Source organism: Dermacentor albipictus, chromosome 1 (genome assembly GCF_038994185.2).
Source record: "Dermacentor albipictus isolate Rhodes 1998 colony chromosome 1, USDA_Dalb.pri_finalv2, whole genome shotgun sequence".
Classification (NCBI taxonomy): Eukaryota; Metazoa; Arthropoda; class Arachnida; order Ixodida; family Ixodidae; genus Dermacentor; species Dermacentor albipictus.
The window spans coordinates 258,075,528-258,102,099 of NC_091821.1; the positions used below are offsets into that span (position 1 = coordinate 258,075,528).

Here is a 26,572-nt window from a genome sequence, read left to right on the forward strand (position 1 = left end):
ACGGCAGCGTTATTCGTACTCGCCGATATTACACAGTGACCCAATATGCAGTCGGCGCTGTGCTACCACGACTCTTCGAAACCGACAGTCCAAATGATGCGACATGTCGTGCTGTTTCGTGGATGCAGCACAGTTCGTTCGAAGCTTCTGTAGCTTCGTAACGGCAACGTTATTCGTACTCGCCGATATTACACAGTGATTTGTACACACCACACAGCCACAAGGAATCGCAACGGTTCTCCCACTGCGTGCACGCGTGTAGGCGCCGACAGTCATTTTCGATTTTGAAACGCTGCACAAAATAAATGCTTTATTTATTTAGGCGTAGTGTATTTAACAACAAAACGATAACGTTAGCATTTCATGTATTTTTTTCTAAGTTTTCTTTTTGTGACGTCATCATGCGTGGCAGCAGCGGACTCCACTTGGGGTCGTCTGCTGCCACGTGCGTGCACCCAGCGCCGGCCTTTTTCATTCTGCGATCGTTTTAAGGGCAGCGGAGCAGCGTTTGTCACCTTCCGTGCCTGCCGAAGTCTCCTACTCAGCTACCAAGGTATGACAGCTACATCGATTTCTTGTTTAATTCGTTTGGGTATTGAAATGTGTTTTCTTCACAGGTGCCAGGATGCCTAGACTGCGGGAGAAGCCGCACGCGCGAAAAAGAGCGTCGCTGGAAACAAAGACGATATTCGAGGACTTCGGATCTCGCACCGGCAGCCAGCAGTCAACAGCTCGAGAATTCGCAACTCTAGAACTGTGCAGTGGCGCGCATACCCCGCACGCATGCATTAACATGTGCGTTCGGGCTGTCCCTGCAAACATTTGCACGCCTTGTGATGCTGGTCGCTGCACCGAGGCGACATCGGAAGTTCAGGACGGTGGTTGTGACACTACGCGCACTAAGGACAATGTGCCTTGCTTCCCTGATGGATATACTCTACGTGACGCTTCGGATGGTTCACTTCGCTGTGAGAACGGAACAGGATCCCTTAGGAGAGGTGTACGCACAAGTCAATGCGGGTTTTCTGGTAAGCAGGACCCCGGAGTCTACGTTTGCTTTAGCTACCGCGGACTCTTCATCGGCGCCCTTTGATTCTCCTGGCAAACAGCTTCTCCTGGCTAATGCGCTCATGATCAGAGCTGTAGCCGTCAGTAGCGGCAAGATCGCCTGCTGATCTCTACGAAAATAAAAAGCTCCTTTTAAAAAAGTGAAGAATATATTAGTTGTTTTTATCTACGAGTTTGTTTAATATCGTGAGAATATGGTCACTACGGCCACGGCGGGGACATTGTAAACGAGAGTACGCATTCGATGGCCAAGTGAGTTTTAATAATTGTAAGAACGCACTACGCCATGAGAAAGAGCTATTGTTTAAAGAAAGTGAAGAATATATTGATTGTTCTTCAGTAATAGTTCGTTTAGCCACGTCAGAATGTGGAGACATTGGGAACGAGAGTACGCATTTGACGGCAAGTTGACTTACGAGAACGCACTACGTCGCGAATAACATTTAAGCTGCAATACCATTAAGCATGTCCGTGTGGCACCCCGCGAATGACAAGTTTAAGGCATTAGCCAGTTAATGTCATTTTTTGTGCCCGTGTCGCAGAGTGCTAGTGAAGTGATGTAGTCAAGATTAATTCCTTCATGTCATTTCTGTTGCTTTCGCTGCTTAATAATGCTAATTGATGTGTTGTTGCTCTTTCTTTTTATTCCATGCTGCAAACTCAAATGTCAAAGCAGGGTGGGCAATAAGTATTTTTGTTCTGCTGTTCTCTACCTTGTTGTGCTATTGAAATTGCAAGTTTTCTTCTTTATCCGTGTATTTATTTGTTCTTTGAACAGTACGCATATATCTGCTTATTGGTCTTTTTATGTATATGTATAAGGTGACAATAAACGTTTAATTGTATTTGGAAGTTGGTGTAAGTTCATTTCTCGTTTATTTAAAACAAGAATGCATTCAAGCATTAGACCAATGTAATATATATAATGGTCCGGTGCTTGAATGTGTCCCGGCCACTATTGTCGCTTCAAGGCATGTGTATATCTGGAATATCCCCTGGAAGACACACACACACACACACACACACACACACACACACACACACACACACACACACACACACACATATATATATATATGAATAAATATATATATATGAATATATATATTTATCTATACATATATATATATATATATCCTGAACGTCCCCTGAATGTCCATGCTGGATGTCCGCGTCGGACGTACTACGGATGCCAAAGCGATTACCTTTGGATTTCCCAGGGACGTCCCTCGGACGTACGTCGGACATTCATGGATATCCCACGGACATCCCGAATATCCAGAAAGGACGTCCGTCGGACGTCGCCCGGATATCCGTGGTTACTTGGGTAGAGTCTATGCAGGAGTACCCATTTATTTAGGTCAATAAATTTAGTCAAAACCACCTGGGGTACTTGTGCACCTAAATCTACATCACAAGTATGTATTTTGCACCCCTTTGGAATGCAGAGACTGCGGCAGGGAAACAAATTCAAAACATTGTGCTCAGCTGCAGGATACCATAGCCACAGCAGTGGGTTGTAAACAAATCCAAAGTAGTTGTGTCCACATGGGAATATGTCACTGTCATGGCTAGACAGTAAGGGTGCAGGGTAGCCCGAGTTTTCTGTGCTGATGAAAATGCTATGCAATTTTCTCACAGAGACTTTCGTAAAGCAATACATTTTATAAGCATTCACACCACAGATGTCACTGAAGCACCAAATTGTATACATCAGTGTCCTTAAAACATGGATCTTTGCCTTGGTTATATTACCCACTGTATAAAAACTGAAAACTCTATATTGCCACATAAATGAAGCTCCTGTTTGCTCCAACAGTGAAATGTACTAAAGCATTTCCATGGCATTGGTCCATTGAATGAAGCAAAAGATTTCATGGCCAGGACTTTTCAAGCAAACATTGCAATTGTCCTATTCCAAGATTCCTCTGGGCCTACTCCAATATCTCGGAATATTTCCACAGGAGTAGTGGTCTACATAGATAAAATATACACAGCTGTCCGACCGACTCGTGGCTTGCCTAAGTTTTCAAAGCCAAGGTGCGCTATGTGAATAATATGAAACGAACTATGTTGGAAGCTTAAGAGAAAGCTTTTGCTCGGGTGCTCCTATCTAAATACATGTAAAAGGAGAATTCGTTTTTCTCGGCAACCACTGCACCAAATTTGACGGGGTTTGTTGTATTTAAAGGAAAAAAACGTAAAATTTAGTGACTGTTGGTTTCGAATTTTCGATTTAGGTCGTGAATATTTTATTAAAAATTCGCGAAAATCGTAAAATTTCAGAAAACGAAACTATGAAGTTCACAACTCAGCAACGAAAAATGATAATACAATTATGTGAAATGCATCTAATGGTATATCTAAAGCGGACAAAATTGATATGTTACACATGAATCTCAAAAAATTTATTATGTCATTACAACTTTTGCAGAACCCTCGTAAACAATGTAACAAATTCACGTAAGATGTAAAATGACATATCAAATTCGTCCGCTTTGAATGATATAATGGATGCCGTTTACATAACCGCAATATCTGTTCTTGATGCAGAGCTATTAGTTTGTAAACTCGAATTCGTGCTTCTATATGTTTCAAACTTCTTAATTTTTGATCTTTTAAAAAAACTTCAAGCCCTAAATCAAAATTCAGCTTCCAACAGTCACTAGAATTTAACTTTCTCTCTTAAATGCAACAAATTTCATTAAAATCAGTCCAGGGGTTATCTCAGAAAAAACGTTTTTGCGATTTGGACCACGAAAGACGCAAGCGAGGGCGATATGTAGAACAGACTTCAAGGGGCGGTGGAGGCAATCGAAAATCATCTAGAGGGCACCGGACTTCAATGCTCGCCGGAAAAATCGGAACTGCTGCTCTACCGCCCCAGGAGGTTCGGCAAACCGTCCAGAGACGTAGCGGAACTACACAAAAGGGGAATCAGATTAACCACGAGGAAAGGCACGGAGATACCCCATGGTCCAAAAGATTAGAGTCCTGGGTCTCTGGATCGAAGCCAGGGGAACAAACACGGAAACTATAACACGCCTGGAAAAGAAAGTCACGGCGGCCATTCGGCTGATACAGTCTCCAACAACAGGAGAGGCATTACAGAAAGAAACGTCGTACGGCTCGTTCAGGCCTTCGCGATCAGCCACGTCGCGTACGTGGCGGCATTCGTCCACTGGAACAAGGCCGAGAAAGACAGGATCGACGCGCTCATTAGAAAAGCGTACAGAACAGCACTGGGTCTCCCCCAATACACAAGAAACGAAAGGTTGCTACAACTCGGGGTGCATAACACGCTGGAGATCGCAGAAACACACAGAATAGCGGAACTCGAAACTCTCCGGAACCAAGGCGGGCAGAGAAATGATGGAAAAGATCGGCATAAACTACCACGGAATAAACGGCCCCAAGATGCAGATTCACCCTGACGTCCGAGCCGCAATTGACACGGAAAATATCACGAAGAACATGCACCCCGTGCACAATGTCGAGAGAAGAAAATGCCACACGAAAGATTCTCAAAAACCACGGCGCGCGGGAGGGGGTGCTCTTCGTAGACGCCGCGCGGTACCCCCTGTAGGGGTTGAAGGACGGACTTCGCGGATGAAAACCAAACTTGGGAGGGTTTATTTACATATTATGTACAGGGAGGTGAGAGACAAGTAGCCGTCGTACAGACATTACGGGCCGGCAGCAACTCGGACGCTGCGGCCCGCGGCAAGAAGTTCGAGAGAGGTGAATATCAGGGAATCAGGGACTGTCCCAGAATGCTCAGGTCTCTCTGGAAGGCTTCTTATAAACCCTTCGAGCACTGTAAGTCACGTCATGTTTGACCAATGGGAGAGTCCGCTCCGATGACGCCACTTTCAGCCAATGGTAGGCGCCCGTGTCGCGGTGTCACACCTGGCGGCTCTCTGCGGTCTTGCCTCGCAGACTGGCAATGCACTTCTAACGAGGAGAAGGGGAGGGCTGCTCATGCTCCATTGTCCGAGGCCCACCTGCTAATCCCGGCGGCGCACGAACTTGTTGGCATGGCACGTGAACTTGTTGCCTTAAACTTGTTTGCTCGGCCGCTCCTCTGGAATGTCCCAGTGACAACAATGACATCCACAGGATGTCCTTGGGAAATCTTGAAAGGATATGCGGATATCCCTAGGACGTGCTAAGAAACTCCCGCGGACATCCCTCGCATATCTTTTTGGCCGCAGTTTCTGTATCCCACGGAGGTCCGCAGGAAATCCCTGTGGATTTTCATTGGCCTCGATGAGGACATTGGTCAAATATGAAATGTCCTATAGGATATTTACAGGACTTGAAGAGAACATATTCATCCTTTTTGTCGAGTGGTATGGGATGTCCATGGGAATTTTTACAGGACTCGACAAGGACATAGTTGTAAATGATTCTTGTAGACAAACAGGTATTCTTGCAGGCAGCTTGGATGCATTAAAGGCGCCCAAAGCTACCCAGGAAGACCAAGCAGTGTGCAGTTAAAAGGAAATAGAAATATTGTTGCCTTGCCTGCACAACTCTAACAATGGGTACAAATATGCCTTGTCGGAAGGTTGCTTCAGTCACTAGAAATGCAAGAAAGTTGCATGCAAAACGTGGCAAACATGAGTACATAATTTTTGTAGCAGTCATAATTCTATTCATACGAGTGTAGTGTTGATAGAGTTCCAGTAAATTTCGAGGTATATATACCTCGCTGAACAGAGCTTCAACATCAAATATAATTTTATTTTAGGAATTACAAAATTCTCAGTCAATATGACAGACACGCACACTAATCAAAAGCTCTGCACTTAACTTGTGCATACCATGTGCACTTTCATTACGAGTAACTAGTCATTTTGTAAACTGCACAATGATATTTCCACACAAACACATTTCAAAACAGCATAGTTATAACAATATTGTGAACAAAACTACCATCTCAAAAACTTACAGAAATAAAATTTTAAGAAAATATGTAAAGCTTTGGCATTCAAAAGGGGTACAAAGGTTGTGCATACATCAGAAAGGCCATTTTTTTATTGGCAATGATTGACACGCTTGTGATGTAAATAAATGCAATAACAGTTCACAAGAAGCGGAAAGGACTAGTTTCACACATTGCATAGACACTGTTTTCATGTCAAAAGCATCAGGCTAGCTGCTACAAAAAATTTATCTGACTAGGAGTGGGGCGCACACAGTAAAGAGAGGGTCGAAAGACAGGAATTTCTTTCTGGCTAGCAAAAGCAGACCAAAATCTGTGCACACCTTGTAACAGAAGGAAATTTCACGGCATTCGTAATATCAAAATGCGGCAGCTATATTGGTGCTTGTAATATGCCAAGATAAAACATTCCTGACGTATTGCAAAAGCCTACCAGGAAATGTGCAAGAAAAGGACAACATCGAAAATACAATGCTAAAAACACGCCAACTGAATAAAAACTGAATTGAATGATCTGAATGAAAAACAATAATAGATACAATTACGAACTTAGCGACAAAGGACTTTCAAATGAGGCCTTTCAGCCAATGGCATCGACCAGTTCCGACAATGTCGCGATTAATCCGCTCGCATGAAATCGCAGGTGACTGCAAGTAGCTTGGTGGCGGTAAATGGGAATAATGCAAAATCTGGTCGACACCATTGATTGGAGGGTCTCCATAGAAGGGTATTTACCACTGCATTCCTGATCAGCATCCTGCATAAAAATAAAAAAGGCTTCACAGAAACACTTGGAAGAGCTGGTAGGCTTTTAGTATTCAGGTGAGGTACATTTGCTAGTTTGGGACAGCCATAAAACTTGAGAAACAAGCCGTAACCTGATCCGCTAATAGGAGAACAGGCTAAGGTGAAGTACAAGGGGATGGACACACATTATGCAGTAAAAAATAGTTTTACACTGCCAGTGCTCTTGGTAGTCTGTAAGGAACCACAAGACACCGCTGCAACACAAGGAAACAATTATGCAAAAAAATCAAAAGAAGCAGTTTACCCCATTTTAAAAGTAAACAATAATTACAAAATAATCAGTACAATGTGGGGCACCCAAGAAAATGTGCAAAGCAAGATTGTTTGCAAGATACTGTCCACGACTAGTGGCATACAACATGGAAAATAGAGCTAAATTTACAGGTCAGAATCGTCATTGTCCGCTTCTATGTCCAGCAGCCTGTGGGACGTTTCCTCCATGATGCTTGCTTCTCCCAGGTCAGTTGGAAGTGCTGCTTCGTCATTGGTTCTGCAAGTTAACATCAACATCTCCATGAGGCTAGCGCTACAAGTATGTAGTTGTGATTTCCGCAAAGTAAATTTAAAATACAACCTTCGACTTCACATAATAATTATGTCATCCTGTTTTAAATCAGAGAATTTTTGCATTGTTTTCATTCCAATAACAATCCTGAAAGCGGCAAGACTCGCATTTGGCACAAGTCTTCACCATGAGTATACATGCCTGTGAACAATCATTGGCCAATGACATGCTGCCAATGATTTAAGGGGGGAAGCGGGGATCAGATCGCGATTTTCGCGAAAAAAATCGATTTTTGAAAAGTACGCTTTTCAGAATCTACAGCATCATTTCTATCTTGTACTGAAATATTTCACCGAAAAACAAACTCTAAGCACTTAAAATAAATATATTTGTCGACGCCGGCGTCCACAAGTCCGCCCGAAATCGCGAAAAAGCCGCGAAGTTCAACGCGCGACTGCTCGGCTTTCCCGCCACGGAGCGCCGCCATTTTGGTATCGTTGGAAAGCCCGACTCTTTGACTATTTGTCCCAGCCCTTCCCTTCCTTCCCTGCCAGCCAGCAGGCATGTCTTTTCTGACCTGAAAAAAATGTCCGCAAAATGCACTGCAGCTGCCAATGCCACTGTCAAGCAGCTGTTTTTGTATGCTGCAAACAGATGAGTAATGGGAACATTGTTAAAAAAATGGCTGTGGCTTAGGTAAGGTTAAGCCCAGGATGCGAAGCATACTAGCCTTTATTTTAGTTGTTGAACCACTGTTTAGCCTGGTGAACTGCTGTTGCTTGGCTATATTTGGTTCGGCTAGACGAAGAAACAACTCATGCATTACTTCTTCGCCTTCAAGAGTGGAACGCGACAGCGTTCCCGTCGACCCGCCAAGGGGTGTAAGACAATGGGCTACAGGGCAGCGACTACGCGCCCCGCATTGGACGCGGTGAGCGTCGAGCAAAGCAGCGTTCGGCGCGGCAACGAAATGTGCGCCTGAGCAAGAGACGCACGCCTTAGAAACAGCGCGTTTCTAAGGCAACACCGCATTCACTAGAGGCGCTTTTGTACCGCTTTGAAGCGTTGTACTCGTGGCTCAGTGGTAGCGTCTCCGTCCCACACTCCGGAGACCCTGGTTCGATTCCCACCCAGCCCGTCTTGCAAGAGTTGAGCCAAAGCCACTTCTCCTCTGTCGTGACGTCACGGTGTCACGTGATTTCATGGTCACCGCCGCGCCTGAGGAGCTGGGTTGAGCCCTCGTAATATGCTTCGCATAATATTTTAACGCAACGCTTTTAATGTGATCCCCAACTTTGTATTCATGAAACCAAAGATGGGAAATTTAATTCATCCCGATTAATTTACTTTGCAATACATCTCCCTCTCAACAATTTTCAGTAGGTTGCCGTCACCTAGAACACGTCCTTTCTAAAACCTTGGTTCAGCTTAGTTGAACAGCTAGTGTGCAAAGGTTCACGCAATAATATATTGTGTGTACAAATCTATTACTACATTTTTACATTCTTTTAATTGCCTTAGCTGCACTGAAATTGCAGATCCTTACCACTTAGCAGTTCACAGGCTGCAAAAGGCATTCTGGGAGGTGTTGGTGGAGTTGGAAGACTGTATGGCTCAACAGACTCATCTGAGCTGCTATCGAACTGCCGCTTTTTCTTCCTCCTCCTTGGCTCGTCAGGGTCTGTATCCAAGTTTGACGTGAGCTCTGCTTTGGAGAGCTTATTTCTTGCTTCTTTATAATTATCTAGAAAAAAAAACAGATATCATTATTTATAAAAAAAAGCAAACCTTAAAGTGCTGAACAAACTGGTACAAATTTCCTTAATAAAAATGCACAACTTACCATACATACCAAGAACCACACATGTGGTTTGAATCCATCCTGAACCTGGCTCAGTGCAGCTCCTCACCATCTCTTGCACATTTTTAGCTTTTTGTGGCCACATACACATTCCACCACGTATCCAGCTGCGTCGTACCACAGCAACAGCATCTCCTTCGTCAGGAAACTTGACAATGGCAAAATCTCCATCTTTGAAGAAAACAATAAACATTCTTTACAAATGATATGCGCTCAGTGGCAAGCGAAAGAAATTACACTGATAATTAAAGATGCATAGTAGTCTGATAGCAGTCATTCACATGAAAAGACCTTTCTGAACCAATGAAATGAATGCAATATGGAACAGGGTGTGAAAATTCAACATACAAGCAACTGCAAAAAAAAAATAGATTGTGCGGTGGTATATTTAACTAGAACAAGAAACAGAGCCTCGCTTAGGCAAAAGGGGAGAACTACTGGTTATGGTTGCCACATGACACTACAAACATTCACATAGCCTTTGCTGATTTCACACATCATTCCCTGCCCACTTGCTCAAGTCCGTGCAACCAAACTCATAATACAACCACTGTATTTTTAAACTACTTTAATTGCAGTCCAGCAACCCAATCATTTAGTTTCTGTTCGCTTCTTTTTTAATGAAAATAGCTAATCCTTTTACAAGCATAGTTTAGAGTAAGACAACCATATGTACATTATTTATTGGTATAGCAACTGTACAGGCTCACATATATGCCGGGAAAAAAAAACAGCAAGGCATCCCTAGAAAATAATATTTGCCGATAAAAAAAACAAGGTGTTGTAGAATAAAAACCAAAATTATCATAGAAAGAGGAAAGCCTAAACCCTATTTATAAGCTTCACTGCCAGGAGAGATTTGCGAGTATTACTGAACATGACTTCGCTGACTTATCTCCCAAAAAGAGGCATATCCAGAAAAGCAAACAATTCTAAGTGAAACACCAAGGCAACATTATTGAACATGTAAAAGAGGAAAAATGGCAAAACCATTGCCAAATGGAAGCTTCACACACTTGCACAATACTTCAGAAAATGGCCACACATGAAGAGGAGAGGGGTTAGAGACAAAGAACACACTGAGAAGTGATGACAAGCAAGGGTAGTCATAAAGGTCACGTTTAACACAAAACTTATGACCAACAAGAAGCACATCTCTAGAGTGATATTCCACCACAATGTTCACAACATCAATCACTGTTCCATCCAAAAGGAGGCACGTGTTCCACCACAATGTTCACAACATCAATCACTGTTCCATCCAAAAGGAGGCACGTGTTGTTAGGGCATGCCACAGTCAAAGTGAAACATTGGTGTGTTACAAGCTTACGGTACTGTTGGCCCTCCAAATGATCTGTTAAAGGACCGTCATCATGAGGGAAAAGCAATGTTGGCTCTGCCTGCTTCCTTCTTGCCTGTGCACTGCTAGATGCAGCCCTCTCCTCACTAACTCTCCTGCAGAGCTGCTCTAGTGCCTTACCGGGCTTACAGTGAAGCCTCTTTAATCTCTGCATGAAATTCTCAAACGGGAAGGCACTCCAACTGTCTAGATGCCCCAAGTTTCTAACATCTTCTGCGAGGTGTATAAGACCGTGGACATTATGAGACACAAAGTCTATCCCGTATATGCCCTTAAAGGTGGTCACAAAGTGCTGAAGCAACTGTTCACCATAGTCTACAAACTGTACACACAATCTAGGGGAAGCTAGGATTGTAATTGCACAATGTAAAACCATGAAGTTCCCATGCAAATCACTTCGTACAAGGTGATAAAAAGTTACAGGCCCCAGGTAAAGCAAAAGGAGTCGAAACTCTGTTGCCTTCCACCTGTCTAGCTCACTCAGTGGCCTTGTCTGCGGTTAAACTCACATGGGATACAAGCTGCAAGCTTTTCAATTCTTTTAGAAATCTCATCTTTTACTTGAGCGGCCATTCTGAATGAATGTTGACCTTGAAACCAAAGCCGCAGCAGCTTATGCATAACTCCTATGCACACCAAGTGCATGTAGTCAAGAGGAACCTGTTTAACTAAGTCAAATGAGAGGTTCTCAAGAATTGATGTGCCAATATGGTGGTCCTCATCAGTGTGCTCCTTAAAGCTGACATCTGTTCTAGGGGCCGCATTCAGTTCTGGGAAGCACATTCGGCCATTAACAAACCTGCCCTCTGTTACACACTTTGTACAGCTGCTGTATCCACTGTGTCCTTTTACTGACAGCACAAATGCACGGGCAGGGGCATCACAAACTACACCAAGGATTTGTACTTCGATGACTCTTCCCCTAAAAAATACCCCTCCTTCTTGTGCTTCACTGAGTTCTGAAACAAACTCCTTCAAGAACTCATTGCTATTTGCAGGTTTGCTGTGCCCAAAGTACACACCAATGGGAAAAGGCTCACTACTTTCAACGTTCTTCAATTGACACAGTATGGGCCAAAACTGCGCCTTGGTGCTCTTAGTCAGAGGCAAGCCATCTATGTTAACAATGAGTTCTAGATGTTGAGGTATGGTGCACGTTTCCCTCAAAGCATGTTGTAGGCCAGCCACGAGACCAAAATGGTAGTACTGTCCGTTTCCGATAGTGACTATTCCTTCAATTCGCCTGGGCGTTCCTAGCAACGACACAGCAGACCTTGGCAGTTCAGTAAGTACAGCTGGAGATGAATTTCGGAGGTCTTTCAGAAGCGCTGTGAGGCAGCGGTGTGAAACATTGAATTTAACTGCCCAAGACTTCAAACGGTCTTTAAGGCACCCTGTTTTCCTGTCGCTTACACTACACTCAACCATCACCGGCGGCAGCACACGAGAGCGTTGAAGAGCACCAGGCGATAAACATGCATCGAGTTCATGCTGGGGCGTGCACGCCACTGAAACATGCGCTGAGGACGGCAAAAGGTCTGAGAAAGAATCACATAACTCAGGTTCTCCGTCTGAGTAGTCTGAGTCAATTTCTGCTTCGCACGGCGCCTGCAAGCTCGTGCACAACAGCTGCGATGACGCAGCTTCGAGGCTGGCATCTACAGCGCCTCTAACGCGACGCCGAAATGAACGTCCAGATTGACCCGTGTCGTGTCCTGCGTATCAATCAAGGATGCTCTTGAAAAGGAAGTGGCTTTCAAACCAGAAAAAATGTATTAAAAAATCGGTTTTCAAAAAGTGAAAGCTCTCTGTCCGATTTGGTATGCCATGCAAGCCGAGATTCACCAGGAAGTGTTTGCAAAAAAAGTCATCTGTAGTGGTCCAGTTTATTTTGGGCGCTCGAAAACTTGGCAAATTGTACACAATTTTGCAGCGCAGCAAGCGAGAGGCATTTATCCTAATTGTGCTCCGCACAAAGTTTACGATTCTACACTTTCATACCTGGCGCCACAGTTCCATGCAACCGTACGGACATAACAGAAATTCAAGCACTTGCCGCGCGTCAATATAATTGGCTATTGGCTTCCGCCCAGCGTTCTCTGCCGCAGTTGAGTTTGCGCGGGTACTCTACAAAGAAACGCCATGCATAGCGAGTCGCGGTGCCGCGGTGATCTTATGCAGCTAAACAACACATGCATACATGTCATGCTCCTTTGGGACGAATACAACACGCCATACAGGACTAAGACTAAGTAACGGCTCCATGGCCACCTTAGGTCCTGCGTGCAAAGGAGGCGTATGAACAAGATGTGAAAAATTACTTACCTTTGGACGTGCTCATGGCCACGCCACCGCCGTTCGCTTCAAAGCGTCTTGCAATCGCGGCGCGCGTAGACAACGCAGACAAACTAAAAGCCCGCCAAAAGCCGCACACGCCGAAACACACGCAGCCCGCGCTGCCGAAAGGAACAAAGCGGCACACGGCAGGACCGCAGCACGTCAAATGCTTCATATATGCATCAGTTATAATTTGTTTTAACGTAGACATAAATGAAAAAACGCATTTGTTTATAAATTTGTGTCCAAGTATTTTTCAGTTTGATATTTATTTTTATTTATTATCAACTGCCGACATCTGAGCGCGGCAAACTTCAAACTTCGAGGAAAAACCTATAAATAGAATGCGTTGCACACGTGCTGAACATGAGGTCGTGTTTAGATGCCAGATTGATCGAAAAGCAAAGAAACGACTCGAACACTCCCCTCAAGGCCGCAGTGTTTATTATATATCTAATGCGGCGAAAATATATTGGGCAGGTTATTTGAGAGACATGCATCCATGTAAAAGGCACCTGATATTAAAAGTGAACATATATCCAGTTAAAGGAAGCTACTGCGAGAGCAGGTCTTACAAAACTTTGCACAAAATTGCGCTAAGAATGCATATCAAGTAAGTGTTCGCATTATAACCCGAGCGGGATATCCAGGGGATATCGTGTCAGGACATCTAAAAGGAGGACTTCCCACGGACATCCTGCGGAAGTACGCAAATGAGCTGGGATATGCGGATACGATTCGGATATCCCTGGGAGCTGGTGTTGTCACTGGGGTGCTTTCCTGCTTCGGCATTCCTCAATTAGCTGTGCTGCGACTCGAAGTGGTTTGGGGAACTCGAAGTAATCGCAGGAAACAGCTCCATATCTAACACCCCGAAACAGGGACGACAATAATGGTAATGTCGGCGCCGACTACGACCGGCTTTATTACGTAATAAAGCCGGTCGTGGCGCTGACAATGGTAACTCCCTCTTAATATTCGCAATAGCGGCCGTATGCACGAAAGGAAAGACCGTGACTGCGGGCTCCGTAAGGACTAGATCGTCGGAGGCAGCGGAAGAAACGGCAATCGCATTTGGCAGCGGCCGGCAACAATATACAGAACAATAATCAGCGACTCCAAGAATTTCACAAAGGGTTGGGTCTCCACCGAGGCGGCCAAAATACTGAACCACAGAGCAGAAGACTTTAAGAACGGCACAATTACACCCAAATACCTCAAATGGATCCCGGCACATATGGGAGAAGTTACCATGAATGCCCCTCCCAACGAGAAGGCCCACCGAGTCGCGCGAAAACTAACCCACCGCGGCACGGACAGTGACGGCCCAACACCCCGCAACCCCCGGGGAAGGTGGAAGGACTGCGGCGGAGGCGATGGAGAAGACGGAGGAGGCGACGACGACGACGAAGCGATAAAAGATGACAAGGACAGACCGGTCACGTACCACGACATACTACACACTACACGAAACAAAGAGAAGCATACCCACAATCCCACAAACAACTCGACAGGTCTCAAGAAACAGCTTGGAGAAGATTGCAAACCAGAACGTTCCGAAACCCAGTACACTTAAACAGAATAAATTCAATACAATATCCAGACGCAAGCTGCAAGCTCTGCAAACACGAACATGCAGACATGGCACACATCTTGTGGAAGTGCACACAGATCAGTAGAGGACAAGATAGAACCGGACCTTCTCGAGGAGCGATGGCTAATTAAGCGCTCTGACTAGCTCAGACCTATCCAGCGGGCCCTGGCAGCGGTGGAAAGGCTATGCCTCACCGCACACAATGCCCGGGTGGCCTGAGCCCGGGCTGGCAACCTCGCAGGTCCTTTTTCCATTAAAGTTTTTTCCGTCAGTCCGTCCGTCCGTTATTTGAATAGGCCGCGTCGGAGTTTAGCCCGAGCTAAAGCTTCCTCTTAAGTATACATCTTTTGTGCCAACATTTACAAGATATTTAGTGCACCTTAAGAGATTTAATTATGTGCGGAAATCTTCCATGTTTTTCTATGCTTAAAAAAAAGTGACAATATAAAAGCCGATTCAGTCGGCTCAATTCCAGCACATAATTAGGCATTCCACCATTCTCAAGAGAACTACCTATAGAGGACTGGACCCATTCAAGTGGAACAAACAGCTGCGTAAACTCTCCTGTGCTTACTATATACATGAACGTTGGATACTATAGCTGTCCCTTTTACTGTTTTAACATCTGATCTATTTACCAGGGCTGCATGAACTACAGAATTTTTTTTCTCTCAAGTAGACGTACTTGTTAGCATTTTTCCAGAACTAACACATTCTTATCCTTGACCAACAATGACACTCACCTGTGCCCACGTGGTCTGCATGGGCATTACTCAAGGAAGACATTACTTGAGCCTTGCTCACATGAAGTCCATTTGATTTGCCTGCACCACTGTGAGCCAGTTCACGAAGGTTCAGCTCAATTTCTGTGGTGAAGGCACAGCGCGACACTAGAAACAAGTGCCGAGGTGCAAACACAGTGCAGGTGAAGGGCCGATGGTTAAAAAAAACGTGCAGCCTGCCACGTCAGGCGGGCGTACAATGGGAGCAAATGCTTCAACCGTAGTTGCATTCTCGGTCGCTTGGCTGGGCCAAACGGTGCTAGCAGTCGGGGACAGGACGCGTCGGTTTCCACGGGCGACGGCGTTCGTAGCGCGTTCCTCACGCATTTTCTATGCCAACCCCAGGCAACAGTCCCCGACTGGTGGCACCGTGGCGGATGATGGCGTTTTTTCCGATGATGCATGCGGCAGGCCACACTTTTTTTTTTTCCTTCTATCCAACGGCCGTGGGAGGTGTTACATTTTGTTTAATGTGCACCGAGTGCGTAAATTTTCAGAGGTCCTGAACCGCTGGTATGATCAGCGTCCAAGGTGTAAATATAAACCCCACACTTGCGTAGACACAGAAGACCCCCATAAGAGGGGCACCCCCAGCTTGTGCATCGTGTCGTCTGTTGCTTTGCATCTGTACCACAGCCTGTATGTCTGCACTGACTACTAGTAGAGAGGGTGCAGCAAAATCGTGAAGAAGCCCTGCACTCTTTCAAACAAACATGTTTGTCTGAAGTGCTTTTCCGAGTCCCCATCGTTCTGCCTGGGCTAGTAGAAAAATGGCAGACCCGAGAGGGCACCATTGCTGCACTGCTGAAACTAATGACAGGGTGCAGCACCTCCTGAACTGGTTCTGGTCGTGCAGGTAAATTGAACCGTCCTAGAACGCCTACCAAAGCCAAGTCTCTTGCATACATGGGGACGAAACTTGGCAAGCACAGACAAGCATGTGGCTTAAGCTGTCTCATGCCCGATGCAGGCACCAGTAGTGGCACAGTACAAACACTGGACATATGGTACCCGTACGGCAGGTATGAGGCAGATAATGCCCCGCACCTGCAGGTACGCCCAACTAAGTGTTTGACCTTAAAGGCCCCAGACAGCAATGTCCCTTTTGTGCTAGAAGCAACAATGCACACACACAAATGGGCACAGAACATCGGCTCTGCCAATGAGAAATATTAACATGCCATTAACGGCTAACCATCCTTGTGCCATGGACAATCGGGCAGCATATTTCTAAATACAACATGCTGTAGAACATCAGGGCCGCTATTTTGTAGCGATGCCTTATGCCATGCTATTCTTATCGTCCACCACACACGGCCGCCTGATTTCGTTGATAATGTGGGCAGACCGTCGCTCTGACCACTGGCCAAGCGCGAAAAGCCTTAAAAAGCGTAGAATCGGAAAAGGCATTGCTACAAAACACCGGCCCTGCACCTTGTAAACTTGTCGTGCCTTTATTAGTGAATATGCCGTTTTTCTTTTTTTTTTCTCTCTGTGTTCCGGGGCATCCTTAATCTGAAGTAGGATTGGTTTGATCATGGGCAAATACGCAATGCGACGTGTCGTTTAGATGCAGGCTGCACATTCTCACCAGCAAGTGTTGCATGGATGCAGCAAACCAGCATAAGCAGGGCTTCCACAGTACTTGTGCCAGTGTGCTATACAATTCACTGCACTGGTGCTCAACACCTGCACCAAGTCTGCTCTGCCATGAGGGAGCGTTCAGAAAATTGCTAACCAGTCCTGCACTTTTCAAAATGAATAGCAGATTGAAGAGGGCAGCAGGTTATGCTGCTGAAACAAATGGCAGGGTGCACCACCTTATGAACTGCTCCATATGGTGCAGACAATCGAACAGACGTACTGCTTCTGGCAAGTTATTTTCTACTGTGCCAGGTGACATGTAGCCCATAGAGCAGGAAGCTTTGCTGAAGCAGCTCAAGAGCAGAGCTACTTAGCAATTCCTGGAGAATGAATATTACCTCTGCACACAACACACAGTTCTTGACGGGTAAGAACACATAGGACCAGCAGTTTCCAGCATGCAAAAATGAATGCACATATTTATCAAGTCGGACAGCATCTGGTGTCGAAGCAGACAATGTGGCAGACGCAGCTCTTCTTGGGCTTCTAGTAATGCCACCACCATTAGCATTTGACAAAGCTCGAGCCACACACTTGCCTGCTTCTGCTCGGTTTGGTCCTCCCTATATTCAAACCAGAGCTCACTGGCAGCAGAGATGCCAGTGCTCAGGGCTGGCTCGCTGTGTGGCCACATACTGTCCTGTCTTCTGCAATGCTTGTGCTCATGGAAGAAAGTTCTGGCACACCGATTTTCGAATGGTTACTTTAACATAGTTGTTACCAACTGTGGTTCAAAACATGTGAATACAATCTAAGGGTAAGGCCCAAAATTAATCCAGTGAATTTCCACAAAACGTTTTTGAAGTGATATGGTTATATATGGATATCAAAGCAGAACTTGTGCTATTTTGAAGTGACTTCACCTCTGTCACGTCATAGGAGCATGTTCCATTGTTACCCATTGCTGCACAACTAACACCCTGGCAACCACAAATGACTCCACAACCACTTAAAGCCAGCAGAACTGGAAAAAAAAAACCCACAAAGGTTTATGCAACTTGAGAATCGCAAAAATGTCGAAGTGAGAGGATATGTTGGTCCCAGTAAGTAGTCTCAGTTTTTGCATAAGAAACGTGTACATTAAAAAAATGTTCAAGAGTGCAACAGAATATCACCATCCCTTTTTTGCTCGCGACATGCTGGTTGCTTGACATTGGTTTGCGGCTGAAGCCAGTGTATGGTGAAGTGCTCACAAATAGGTGGTGCCCACATTTCGGCCCCCAGGTGTCAATCCCTCGGGAGTAATGGAAACTTACCTTGAAGGCCATACTTTTGAGTACTGCAGGCGTTGGAAGTGACGTCATGGCCACCATGTTTCGGACACCAGCTATTCCCAGAGGCCACTTTGCTTTGGAACAAAATTCCAAAACTAGCTAGCACTTTATTCACTGAACAGAAGTAAGATTTTATTTTTCTTGTCAACCTTACTTCTTCTGCATGGTTGAAAATCATGGCACGAAATCTTGCAGCAAATACAATCCTAAAAAATAAGTATTCTATTTATTCATGCCAAGCTGTTGTGCTAACTCAGTGGCTAGGGCGTTACATTACCAAGCACAAGCTTGCATGTTCAATAAGCTGCAGCTATTTTGACAAGATTGGAATGTAAAAACATTCGTGTAGTGAGCTATGTGTGCACACTAAGAAAACCCAGGTGGCTAAAATTCCCTTTATTTTTCTCAATGATTTCAACAACCAAAAATGACTTTCAACTACTTTTTTTTTTTTTACACAGGACAGAAAATAGGCATTTGAATTTGGAACAATTTTGTACAGTCTATATTGGTTACAAGGTTATGCCAATTGTATTCATTAACGTATTCCTAGGGGTGGGCAGTGCAACCCGGACAAAGGACAAAAGGAAGTGCACGGTACGAGCGCAGTTGCAGTTCCTTTAGTCCTTCGTGCGGGTTGCACTGCCCACCCCTAAGAATATGTTCCATCACCAACTCGCCCAGCTTGCTGTGTTAATTCTGTATTCATTAGTTTTTTTTTTTTTCATTTTGGGGTTTTACGTGCCAAAACCACTTTTTGGTTATGAGGCACGCCATAGTGGGGGATGCCGGAAATTTTGACCACCTGGGGTTCTTTAATGTGCACCTAAATCTAAGTACATGGGTGTTTTTGCATTTCGCCCCCATGTATTCATTAGTTTAGAAGCAACTAAAACCTAGTGTTTTAAGTGTCAAAACCACAATCGCATTATGAGGCATGCCATCGCACTCCAGATTAATTTTGACCATCTGAGGTTCTTTAACATGCATCCAATACACAGCACACAAGCATTTTGCATTCCACCCCCATGAAAATACAGCCTCTGTGGCTAGGATCTAACTCGTGAACTTGAGCTCAGGAGCGCAATATTATAGCCAGTTGATTAAGCAGTTTGCTCACGTGTTCGACATGTACAAGAAAGGGGAGGGCAGCCAATCTGAAATTAGACATGCTAATTTCTTAATCTGCATGAAGCTTCACAGCCTCAACTGCGTACTGACAAGACACTTGGTGACTTGGTAGACGTTTAATGGAAAACGCCTGCAGGTACAGAGAGGGTACAACATGGCACAGAAGCCCATCCAGTAACAAGTGTTGTCCAACACAACAGTGTATGAAGAATGGTGCCATGAAATGATTTCTAAACACCTCTAGCCGGAGGCAAAACAACATGCAAGAGAAAAAAGAAAGGGGGGGGGGGACATCTCCAGAGGGTATTGTACACTGCAAATGGGACCATCGGTCCTCCTCAGTAGGCATCCTCTTTGAGGCGACCTCCATCTCCCTCTGAAACAAACCGTTTGCGTCCCCTGAAAAGAGAAAGTTCGAAAATGTTCCTATGACATCACCACAAAAGACTGTTTTTGAATTTTCTGTAATTTGCTTCCCATACCAGAAATATGGCAAGTTTTGATGTTTATCTGCACTGAGATCCATAAATAAGCTGTAAACTATACATTATCAGCTGCAAAAATCTACGAAGAGTATCGACGCCATGACATTGGTGAACACATCAAACTGAGCCATCTGCATGCAACATTTGCATGCACAGTACGGAATACATGATACTTCAGCAAGTGGCTTCCAGTACAATTATGCAATGGTGAAAAGTATTGTTCAATGTTAGATAGATGTAAGCAGCATGTGTACTTTGATAACTTTTCATCTTAAACTATCCATGTAGAACAAGTTTAACAGAGGTCAAGGCCGAATCAGACTACTATGCCCTTAGATTATCACGTTTCCTTCATTACAGATTGCATCTCTTTGTTCTAGGATGTATACGTTAGACTTGCAAAATTTTTCCTGCATTTAGGATGCTGACAGTGTAAACAGCTTGTGATAAAGGATTGTTTCCCCACAAAAGAATCCAGGCAAAAAATAACACCAACACAAGCTAAGAAAATCAAAGAGGGGGAGAGAAAAAAACTGCATATCGCAACATAGTATGAATCACTGGCTGTGTCTAACAGGCGGGTGATTAGCTTTTAGTGCTGTGCCCTTCATCAGTTCCCTATTAAAGGGACACTAAAGTGAATTTCAATATTGGAGAGCCAAGTCTATAAAATGCGGAAAGAGTCAACAGCTGAAGACTCCATTGGTGTTACTAAGAACTGTTGCAAGCCACCAATGGAGCACACATCTGGCTGGTTGACACCTTAGAAGTGCAGAAGCTTGAGCGAGTTTGATACCCTAAGGTTGATACTTTAGTTTTGTTGAATGTGCCAACATTTAATGCAACCGTTTCCAATTTGGTTATCACAGAAAACATACTTTGTCATATTCATACTCGTAAGAAGTCACCGCACAAGTCCCTGCAAGTAGCATGCTGATGAATGACCTCATGCCCAACCTTTTAATGGGGCCCCCTGTGGTGCATAATCTGGACGCTAGACGAGACATCAACTCTGCACTGAGAATTGGATTTGAAACCTTGTAACAAAGTCTCAACGTGGAGGGATGGACATGCATTTATATGTGCCAAATGAAATAGTTTATGAGCTGTATCTTTCTTGGCACAAATAAACTTCGCTCCATCTCTCACACTGGTCTCCTATGCGCACTCGTGACAGACTTCGATAAACAGAAGAGCCATTTTTTCATGAAGGTGCCTCCCCGCCCACCTATATTTTGTTTGATACCTAGCTAGCTAGCCAACATAATGAAGCAAGATCCAAGTCGAAGGGCGAATTGCTCAGGTAGCATCCAGTACAACATCACCAGTACTTTGCTCATGGATGGCTTATATCATGCATTTCATGTAACTTGAATCAAACTTTAAATATAGAAGTGGTACATCTTAGACCTTAATTAGATTAGACCTTACACCTTAATTGTCTTTGGCTCCTCAGAGTATTTTTTGAAGTTTGACTGGTTAGCCAATTATGTTTATTCATGCAAAATTTTAGTGCATACTTTACGGAATAAGTCATATTTCAAAAACTATATAGCACGCGCAGAAATACCAAATAAAATTGTTTCCGCGAAGTTATCTGCAGCTAGATGGCAGTACACTCAATCATGCTGCGAAGAAATGAAGCCTGCATGTCCATCACAAGACAAGCGATCAGTAATGGTGACTTGCATACCTAAGCACCTTTGTTCTGAAGATCAAAATCCGCCACGAACCTAATGATGATAAATGGGTTTTATTGGCCACAAACCTAAATGATGAGATCGGCTAGCATTGAACATCGATGCAAACACACTCGTCAGCTTTCGGCACAAATGCCAGTTTTGTTCTTTGGAAACCCTATTAAGAGCTCTGCAATTTAGACGTGAAAGAGTATTGATATTTTTTCTTTTTGCTCCCTCTCCATATTTCATGACCTCTCTTCAGAGCCCAGAAAAAAGAACTGCAAAAAAAGATATCAGGGAAGGAACCTAACAGTTTCCAAGCACTGACATTGCAGATAAAATTTAGGCCCTAAAACAAATTGTAAATTTGCATAAATAATTAGCTAAGTCATACTTCAAAAATAGTGCGAGTAACTTAGGAAGACTACGAACAATATGCAACTGCTCTTATTCTTCTAAAGTGTACACTATTTTGAAAAGATTGGTTCAAGTTAGTACATGAAACACTTGGTATGCCATTGTAAGTGCAGGATGTAAAAATTCTTCACTTAAAGCCCATTTTACTTTGGTAGCATGTGCTTAAAATCAAATAGAACCTGAGCAACATAGTGTAACATATCCTACACAAGTTTTCTGAAGCAAATTAAGTATAACACGGTCTTGAGTGTCCCGTTAACACATTCACTGCAGGCAGGCTTACACTTTATTTTGTAATAAAGCAGATTCCCATACATGACTACCATTGGTAGCTACGGTCCACTGGCTAAGTGCACTGCGGCGTGCTGAGGACAACCACATTTGGCTTACGTTTGGCATGTAGTAGGCACCGAAATTGGAAGTCATGGTGTCTATGTCAACAACCAAAATAAAATTTGAACTGCGCGCCACAGTGACATTTAAAAGGTGGAGCGTTGTGGGCACACCCCACTGCATTTTATCGCAAGCTCAGTATATGCTTCTCGCACCATTTGTACAAAGCGTGATGAGCTCTGAAAGCGCCTGCATGTCCTTTGAAGCTGTAGCCAAATCTTCATGTGTTGTCCACCCAGTCACCCTCTACGATATCCGCCGAAGCAGAGGTTTGCAGAGCCTCACCGGCGTCATGTACATCCATTGTAAACAAAAAGGCAACGGAGACAGCCGAGGCAAGCAATGGATGCGTCACCACTATCAAACATGACAGCGCCCACGGGATCACCGTGAAAAGGGTCAATATTTATGATCACATGTTTTTCATGTTCCAATGAGAGCAAGAAACTAGCACACTTGAAAGAGCGGACAATCTGCAATCATAGCCAGGTGTATAGAAAACTACGCTTAATGCTTTTTAAATTTTTAGATGTAACGAAAGACGAGAATTTGTTCTAGTTAACATGTGCCATAAAAAATTCCACTCAGGGTATGCGATAATACCTACTGTGCAGGGAAACAGAATGCAGTTATATGCCTGCAGCACATTTTCGCAGACATGGATAGATGGACCAGCAGGTCAGAATGATCACTTCGCAAGTTCAGCAGTTCCTCTACTGCTTCCTCTACAATGCAAGTGTTCACTATGTTAACTTCTCTAATAATCAACAATGGGACATCAATGCTTCATCCCGAAGTGCAACAGGGGATATATATTTAATGTGCGGAAACATTCCAACTTTCAAAGCTCCATATGACCCTTAACGACTGCAAGAATAGGCGAGGGGTATTGGAAGAGAGGATCGAGAACTGAGAAGAAGCAACGAAGTCTGCGAAAAGCATTTTGTGAGCAGAATGGTTGCAAAATGAGCTCCGAACAGGCTTCCCGCAAAAGCAGCGTCAAACGAGCGAAGGTGGACAGTACTTGTTAAGAGTACTGTTAGGAGCTAGTGTACTCGAACTATAGCTACCTAATGCAAGAGCGGCGTTCTGGCATCAAACAGCCCCGCAAAAGCAGATGACAAGAGCGCGCCCTGCACTTCCCACTTATCTGCTGCACCGCTTCAACGAACCGTCATGTGACCATATACCAGGTGTCCAGCACGGCACTGTCATGGCATCTGCCGCCACGCTCGTGCGCGATATTACGAGGATGCGGGAAGGAGTTAAGTTGCACCTAGTAAATTATTATTTTTCCAAGGCCATGCCGCACCTTCCCCATTTGTTTTGTTTGCATGGGAGTCTCACAAAGGTCCCTTCCTTAGAGGAATAACAGGATGGGAGAGACAAACTAAGAACTGTCGCTACCTCCACGTGCCACGTATAACTATGAAACTTGGCTGAAATGTTCACAGCTGTCATGCACTTGCAGAAATGTGTTTGCTCACCACGCACAAGGGGTGATTCAGGACCCCTTTAAAGAAGCCCTGAGCCACACTTTATTGAAGTTGAGAAATGCATATAAAGTTAAAGTAGAGTGTTTCAGAAATACTTTGCCGCAAAAAGTACTTCAATAGGTTTTGCAGAAGCAAAATTACTGGCAACCAAAAATTGCCTATGATCCCCCTTTACGGTGCTCCTGTTTCTTCTCTAATGCCTTGCACTGCAAAGGCTACGGTGGAGCGAGGTTTGCCCACATACTCCGCCTACTGAGCGTCACTGTGATGCGAAGTTCATACTGTATTTCATTTTGGATGTTCACGTAGATGCTACTATGCTCGATTATGGTGTTTACAATGCGCCAAACGCGGTTGTCCTCATCGAGCGGGTTCGTCGCAGCAGCCACAGTATCCTGCAGGCCAACCAGGAGCGGCCTGCAGGAGTAAGCACACGCTGGCAAGCGTATGTGTGGTTTGACCTCAAGTTTCGCGTGGTTCCAGGCTAGCTGAGTGTTCAAAACCAATGGAAATCAGTAAGACCTAATGGCTACAACACCAAAAAGCAGGGTGGTCAAAGTTTACTTCCTACGCAGGCAGGTGCAGGCAAGCGTGAGCAGACGATAGCTTCATCCTGAAGTATGTTATTCTTATCAAAATTCGAAAGCAGATTTTCACTTATTAAGCCTGTTTATAAACCGCATCAATAAACATACACAGTAACCGTAGGAACGAATGGTCTGATCCAAAAACCCTTCTTGATTGGTGTCAGCTATCAGCCAATAGCAGCCCTCTACGGGAATATTGCCTATGAAGACACATGCAAACCACCGCAGCTTCAAAGAGGGCGAGGACAAGGCCTCATTTGAAAAGAGAGTTCGAGAAATGAGACTTCGCACTCCGCTTGTGAGCTCCACGCACGGCGCACGAATGTGAAATTTGGGTGAGGTGTTCACAGCAGGGTAGGCCATCCACAGACTGCGTTTTTTTACCAAGCCCAAGGGGTGGTTCCGGACCCCTTTGAAGGGCCCCTCACCAGGTCTGGCCATTTTGAGCTGACAAGTGTAGAGCATAAAATACGCAATAATCATTGTGCCTGCAAAGTATTACATCTCTACATGCCGCAGAAAGATCTGAAATTTCAAACTGAATGCCGTTTGCCCTTCCCCTCATGGCCACTGTGCTCCAAGCCGGAGGGTGACATTCGCGTGCCACTGCACCTACGTACACGTTAATGCTGTGACGTCGCTCACGGTGACACATGACCTCGAGAATTATTCAAAGCAACATGTGTTATTTGTGCAATATGTTGCTTCAACAGATGAATTAAAGCTTAGAGAAATAATAAAACACCGAAACTGAATGTCGGCATGTTCTTGTTTTACTTCGCATTGCAGAAATAGAAATGTACTTCCATTTCATCTGCTTGTTCCCACGTCATGCAGTCGCGCGCACAGACATCACAACTATGTAATTTTCTACCGTGTTCCAGCATGCGATCATGTTCTGTGATTCGCTTGTGTCAGCCTCAGTAGTCGTGTAGCACTGACTTATACCGCTAGTCAGGTGTCCTTGTGCACAGCGCGCAAAATCAATTAGACAATCACAATCGGAAAGTTTGAGGCCGTTGTCGCTGCTAGGCCACCACGACATCAAACGAAAACAGACTTTTGTCATGCGAAGTGAATAAATACTGCATGTTTTTGCCCTTTCATCGCCCTCTTTCCGAGTTCCATTTTTGGCTGGTAAGTGTCGCCCATTCTCATGCTATTTCGGTTAAGCAGTACAACCGTTTAGTACGTACTTTTTCCGAGCTCTGGCCAACTACAGTTTAACGAGGTTTCACTGTCCATATATTTTTACTGCAAAGAAAGGTGATCTTATGCATGCTCCAAAACATTGCAGACTTACAATTTTTGTTGTTTTGAAAAAGTTTCCATGATATTTACTCCGTATAACAAATGCACCTCCCAACTTTGCTTTGGTATATTGGGAAAATAAGCGCATTCATTATGTGAGTAAATACAGTATTTCGTTTTCAGGCCATTGCAGCAACCTCACGCACACGCTCGTGTGAGCACACGCAGTTGGTGCGCAGCGAAGCATAGACAGACCGATAGCTGCACCTGTTTTGTGATGTTGCACGTACCAATCTCAGAAATCCAATATATTAATCTACAGATGCAGAGCAATGTTCCAGTGAAGCAAATTTCCATCAGCCATAAGAAAAATGAAAAAAATTATACGAAGTTGTTGCACCCACATACTTCTGATTGAGAACTGGATGTCTAGACCACTTGACCACGAAACACATGGCATGAGACACTCTGATGACCAAACTTTATACATATATGCCACAGCATTGCACGCCAAGTATGAAACGGAGTACCATCAACAGCCAAAAAGAAAGGGCATCAGCACTCTAGCAGTTAGTGCTGGGGTATTAGAAAATACTGATATACTTGAGGCTCTCATTGTATGAAGCTCTGGTTATCCACACCACAACACCACCACCCCACCCAAATGGCAACTGGTGCTTTCCCTGAGCATATTTCACCTATGTCATCAAGAATATGATGCATCTTCTAAACTTCAAGAGCAAAATTATTTAGGATTTCACATGTTGTACAATTAGTTACCGACAAGCTGTACAATGTTTATCAGACCTAAGTGCACTTCATGCAATACGAAAGCCAATGTGACAATTTTTCACCTCAATTTTTTTTTCTTCAGGAATATCACTCCTGCACTGCAGTTATACCTGCGACATCCTACATGTGACCCACGACACAATGAGCATTTTGGAGAA

The 26,572-nt window shown here is 44.4% G+C and overlaps 2 protein-coding genes and 1 long non-coding RNA gene across 4 annotated transcripts in view; 1 reads left to right on the plus strand and 2 right to left on the minus strand.

Moving 5' to 3' along the window:
• The first annotated feature begins 304 nt into the window (after positions 1–304).
• LOC139056710 (uncharacterized) lies at positions 305–1,920 on the plus strand. The gene is made up of 2 exons (XR_011512461.1): positions 305–553; positions 618–1,920. It is a non-coding gene; the product is annotated as an uncharacterized lncRNA (long non-coding RNA).
• A 3,941-nt stretch (positions 1,921–5,861) lies between these two features.
• Positions 5,862–13,016, minus strand: LOC139054347 (uncharacterized). 2 transcript variants are annotated; one of them, XM_070531209.1, is made up of 4 exons: positions 12,875–13,016; positions 9,172–9,360; positions 8,875–9,072; positions 5,862–7,313 (listed from the first exon to the last, which is right to left on the minus strand). In XM_070531209.1, exons 1-4 carry the CDS (start codon positions 12,888–12,890, stop codon positions 7,231–7,233), a joined length of 486 nt encoding a protein of 161 aa, XP_070387310.1. In that variant the 5' UTR covers positions 12,891–13,016; the 3' UTR covers positions 5,862–7,230. The 2 variants fall into 2 exon arrangements, with proteins under 2 accessions (XP_070387310.1, XP_070387309.1); XM_070531208.1 differs by lacking the exons at positions 5,862–7,313; positions 8,875–9,072; positions 9,172–9,360 and adding an exon at positions 10,902–12,264.
• Positions 13,017–19,412: 6,396 nt separating this feature from the next.
• The window catches only part of Pdcd4 (Programmed cell death 4), a 60,607-nt gene continuing 53,447 nt past the window's right edge, over positions 19,413–26,572 (minus strand). The window contains exon 10 of the mRNA XM_070531216.1: positions 19,413–19,710. Within this exon, the coding sequence (XP_070387317.1) occupies positions 19,650–19,710 (61 nt within the window). The 3' untranslated portion in view covers positions 19,413–19,649. The remainder of the gene's footprint in view (positions 19,711–26,572) is intronic.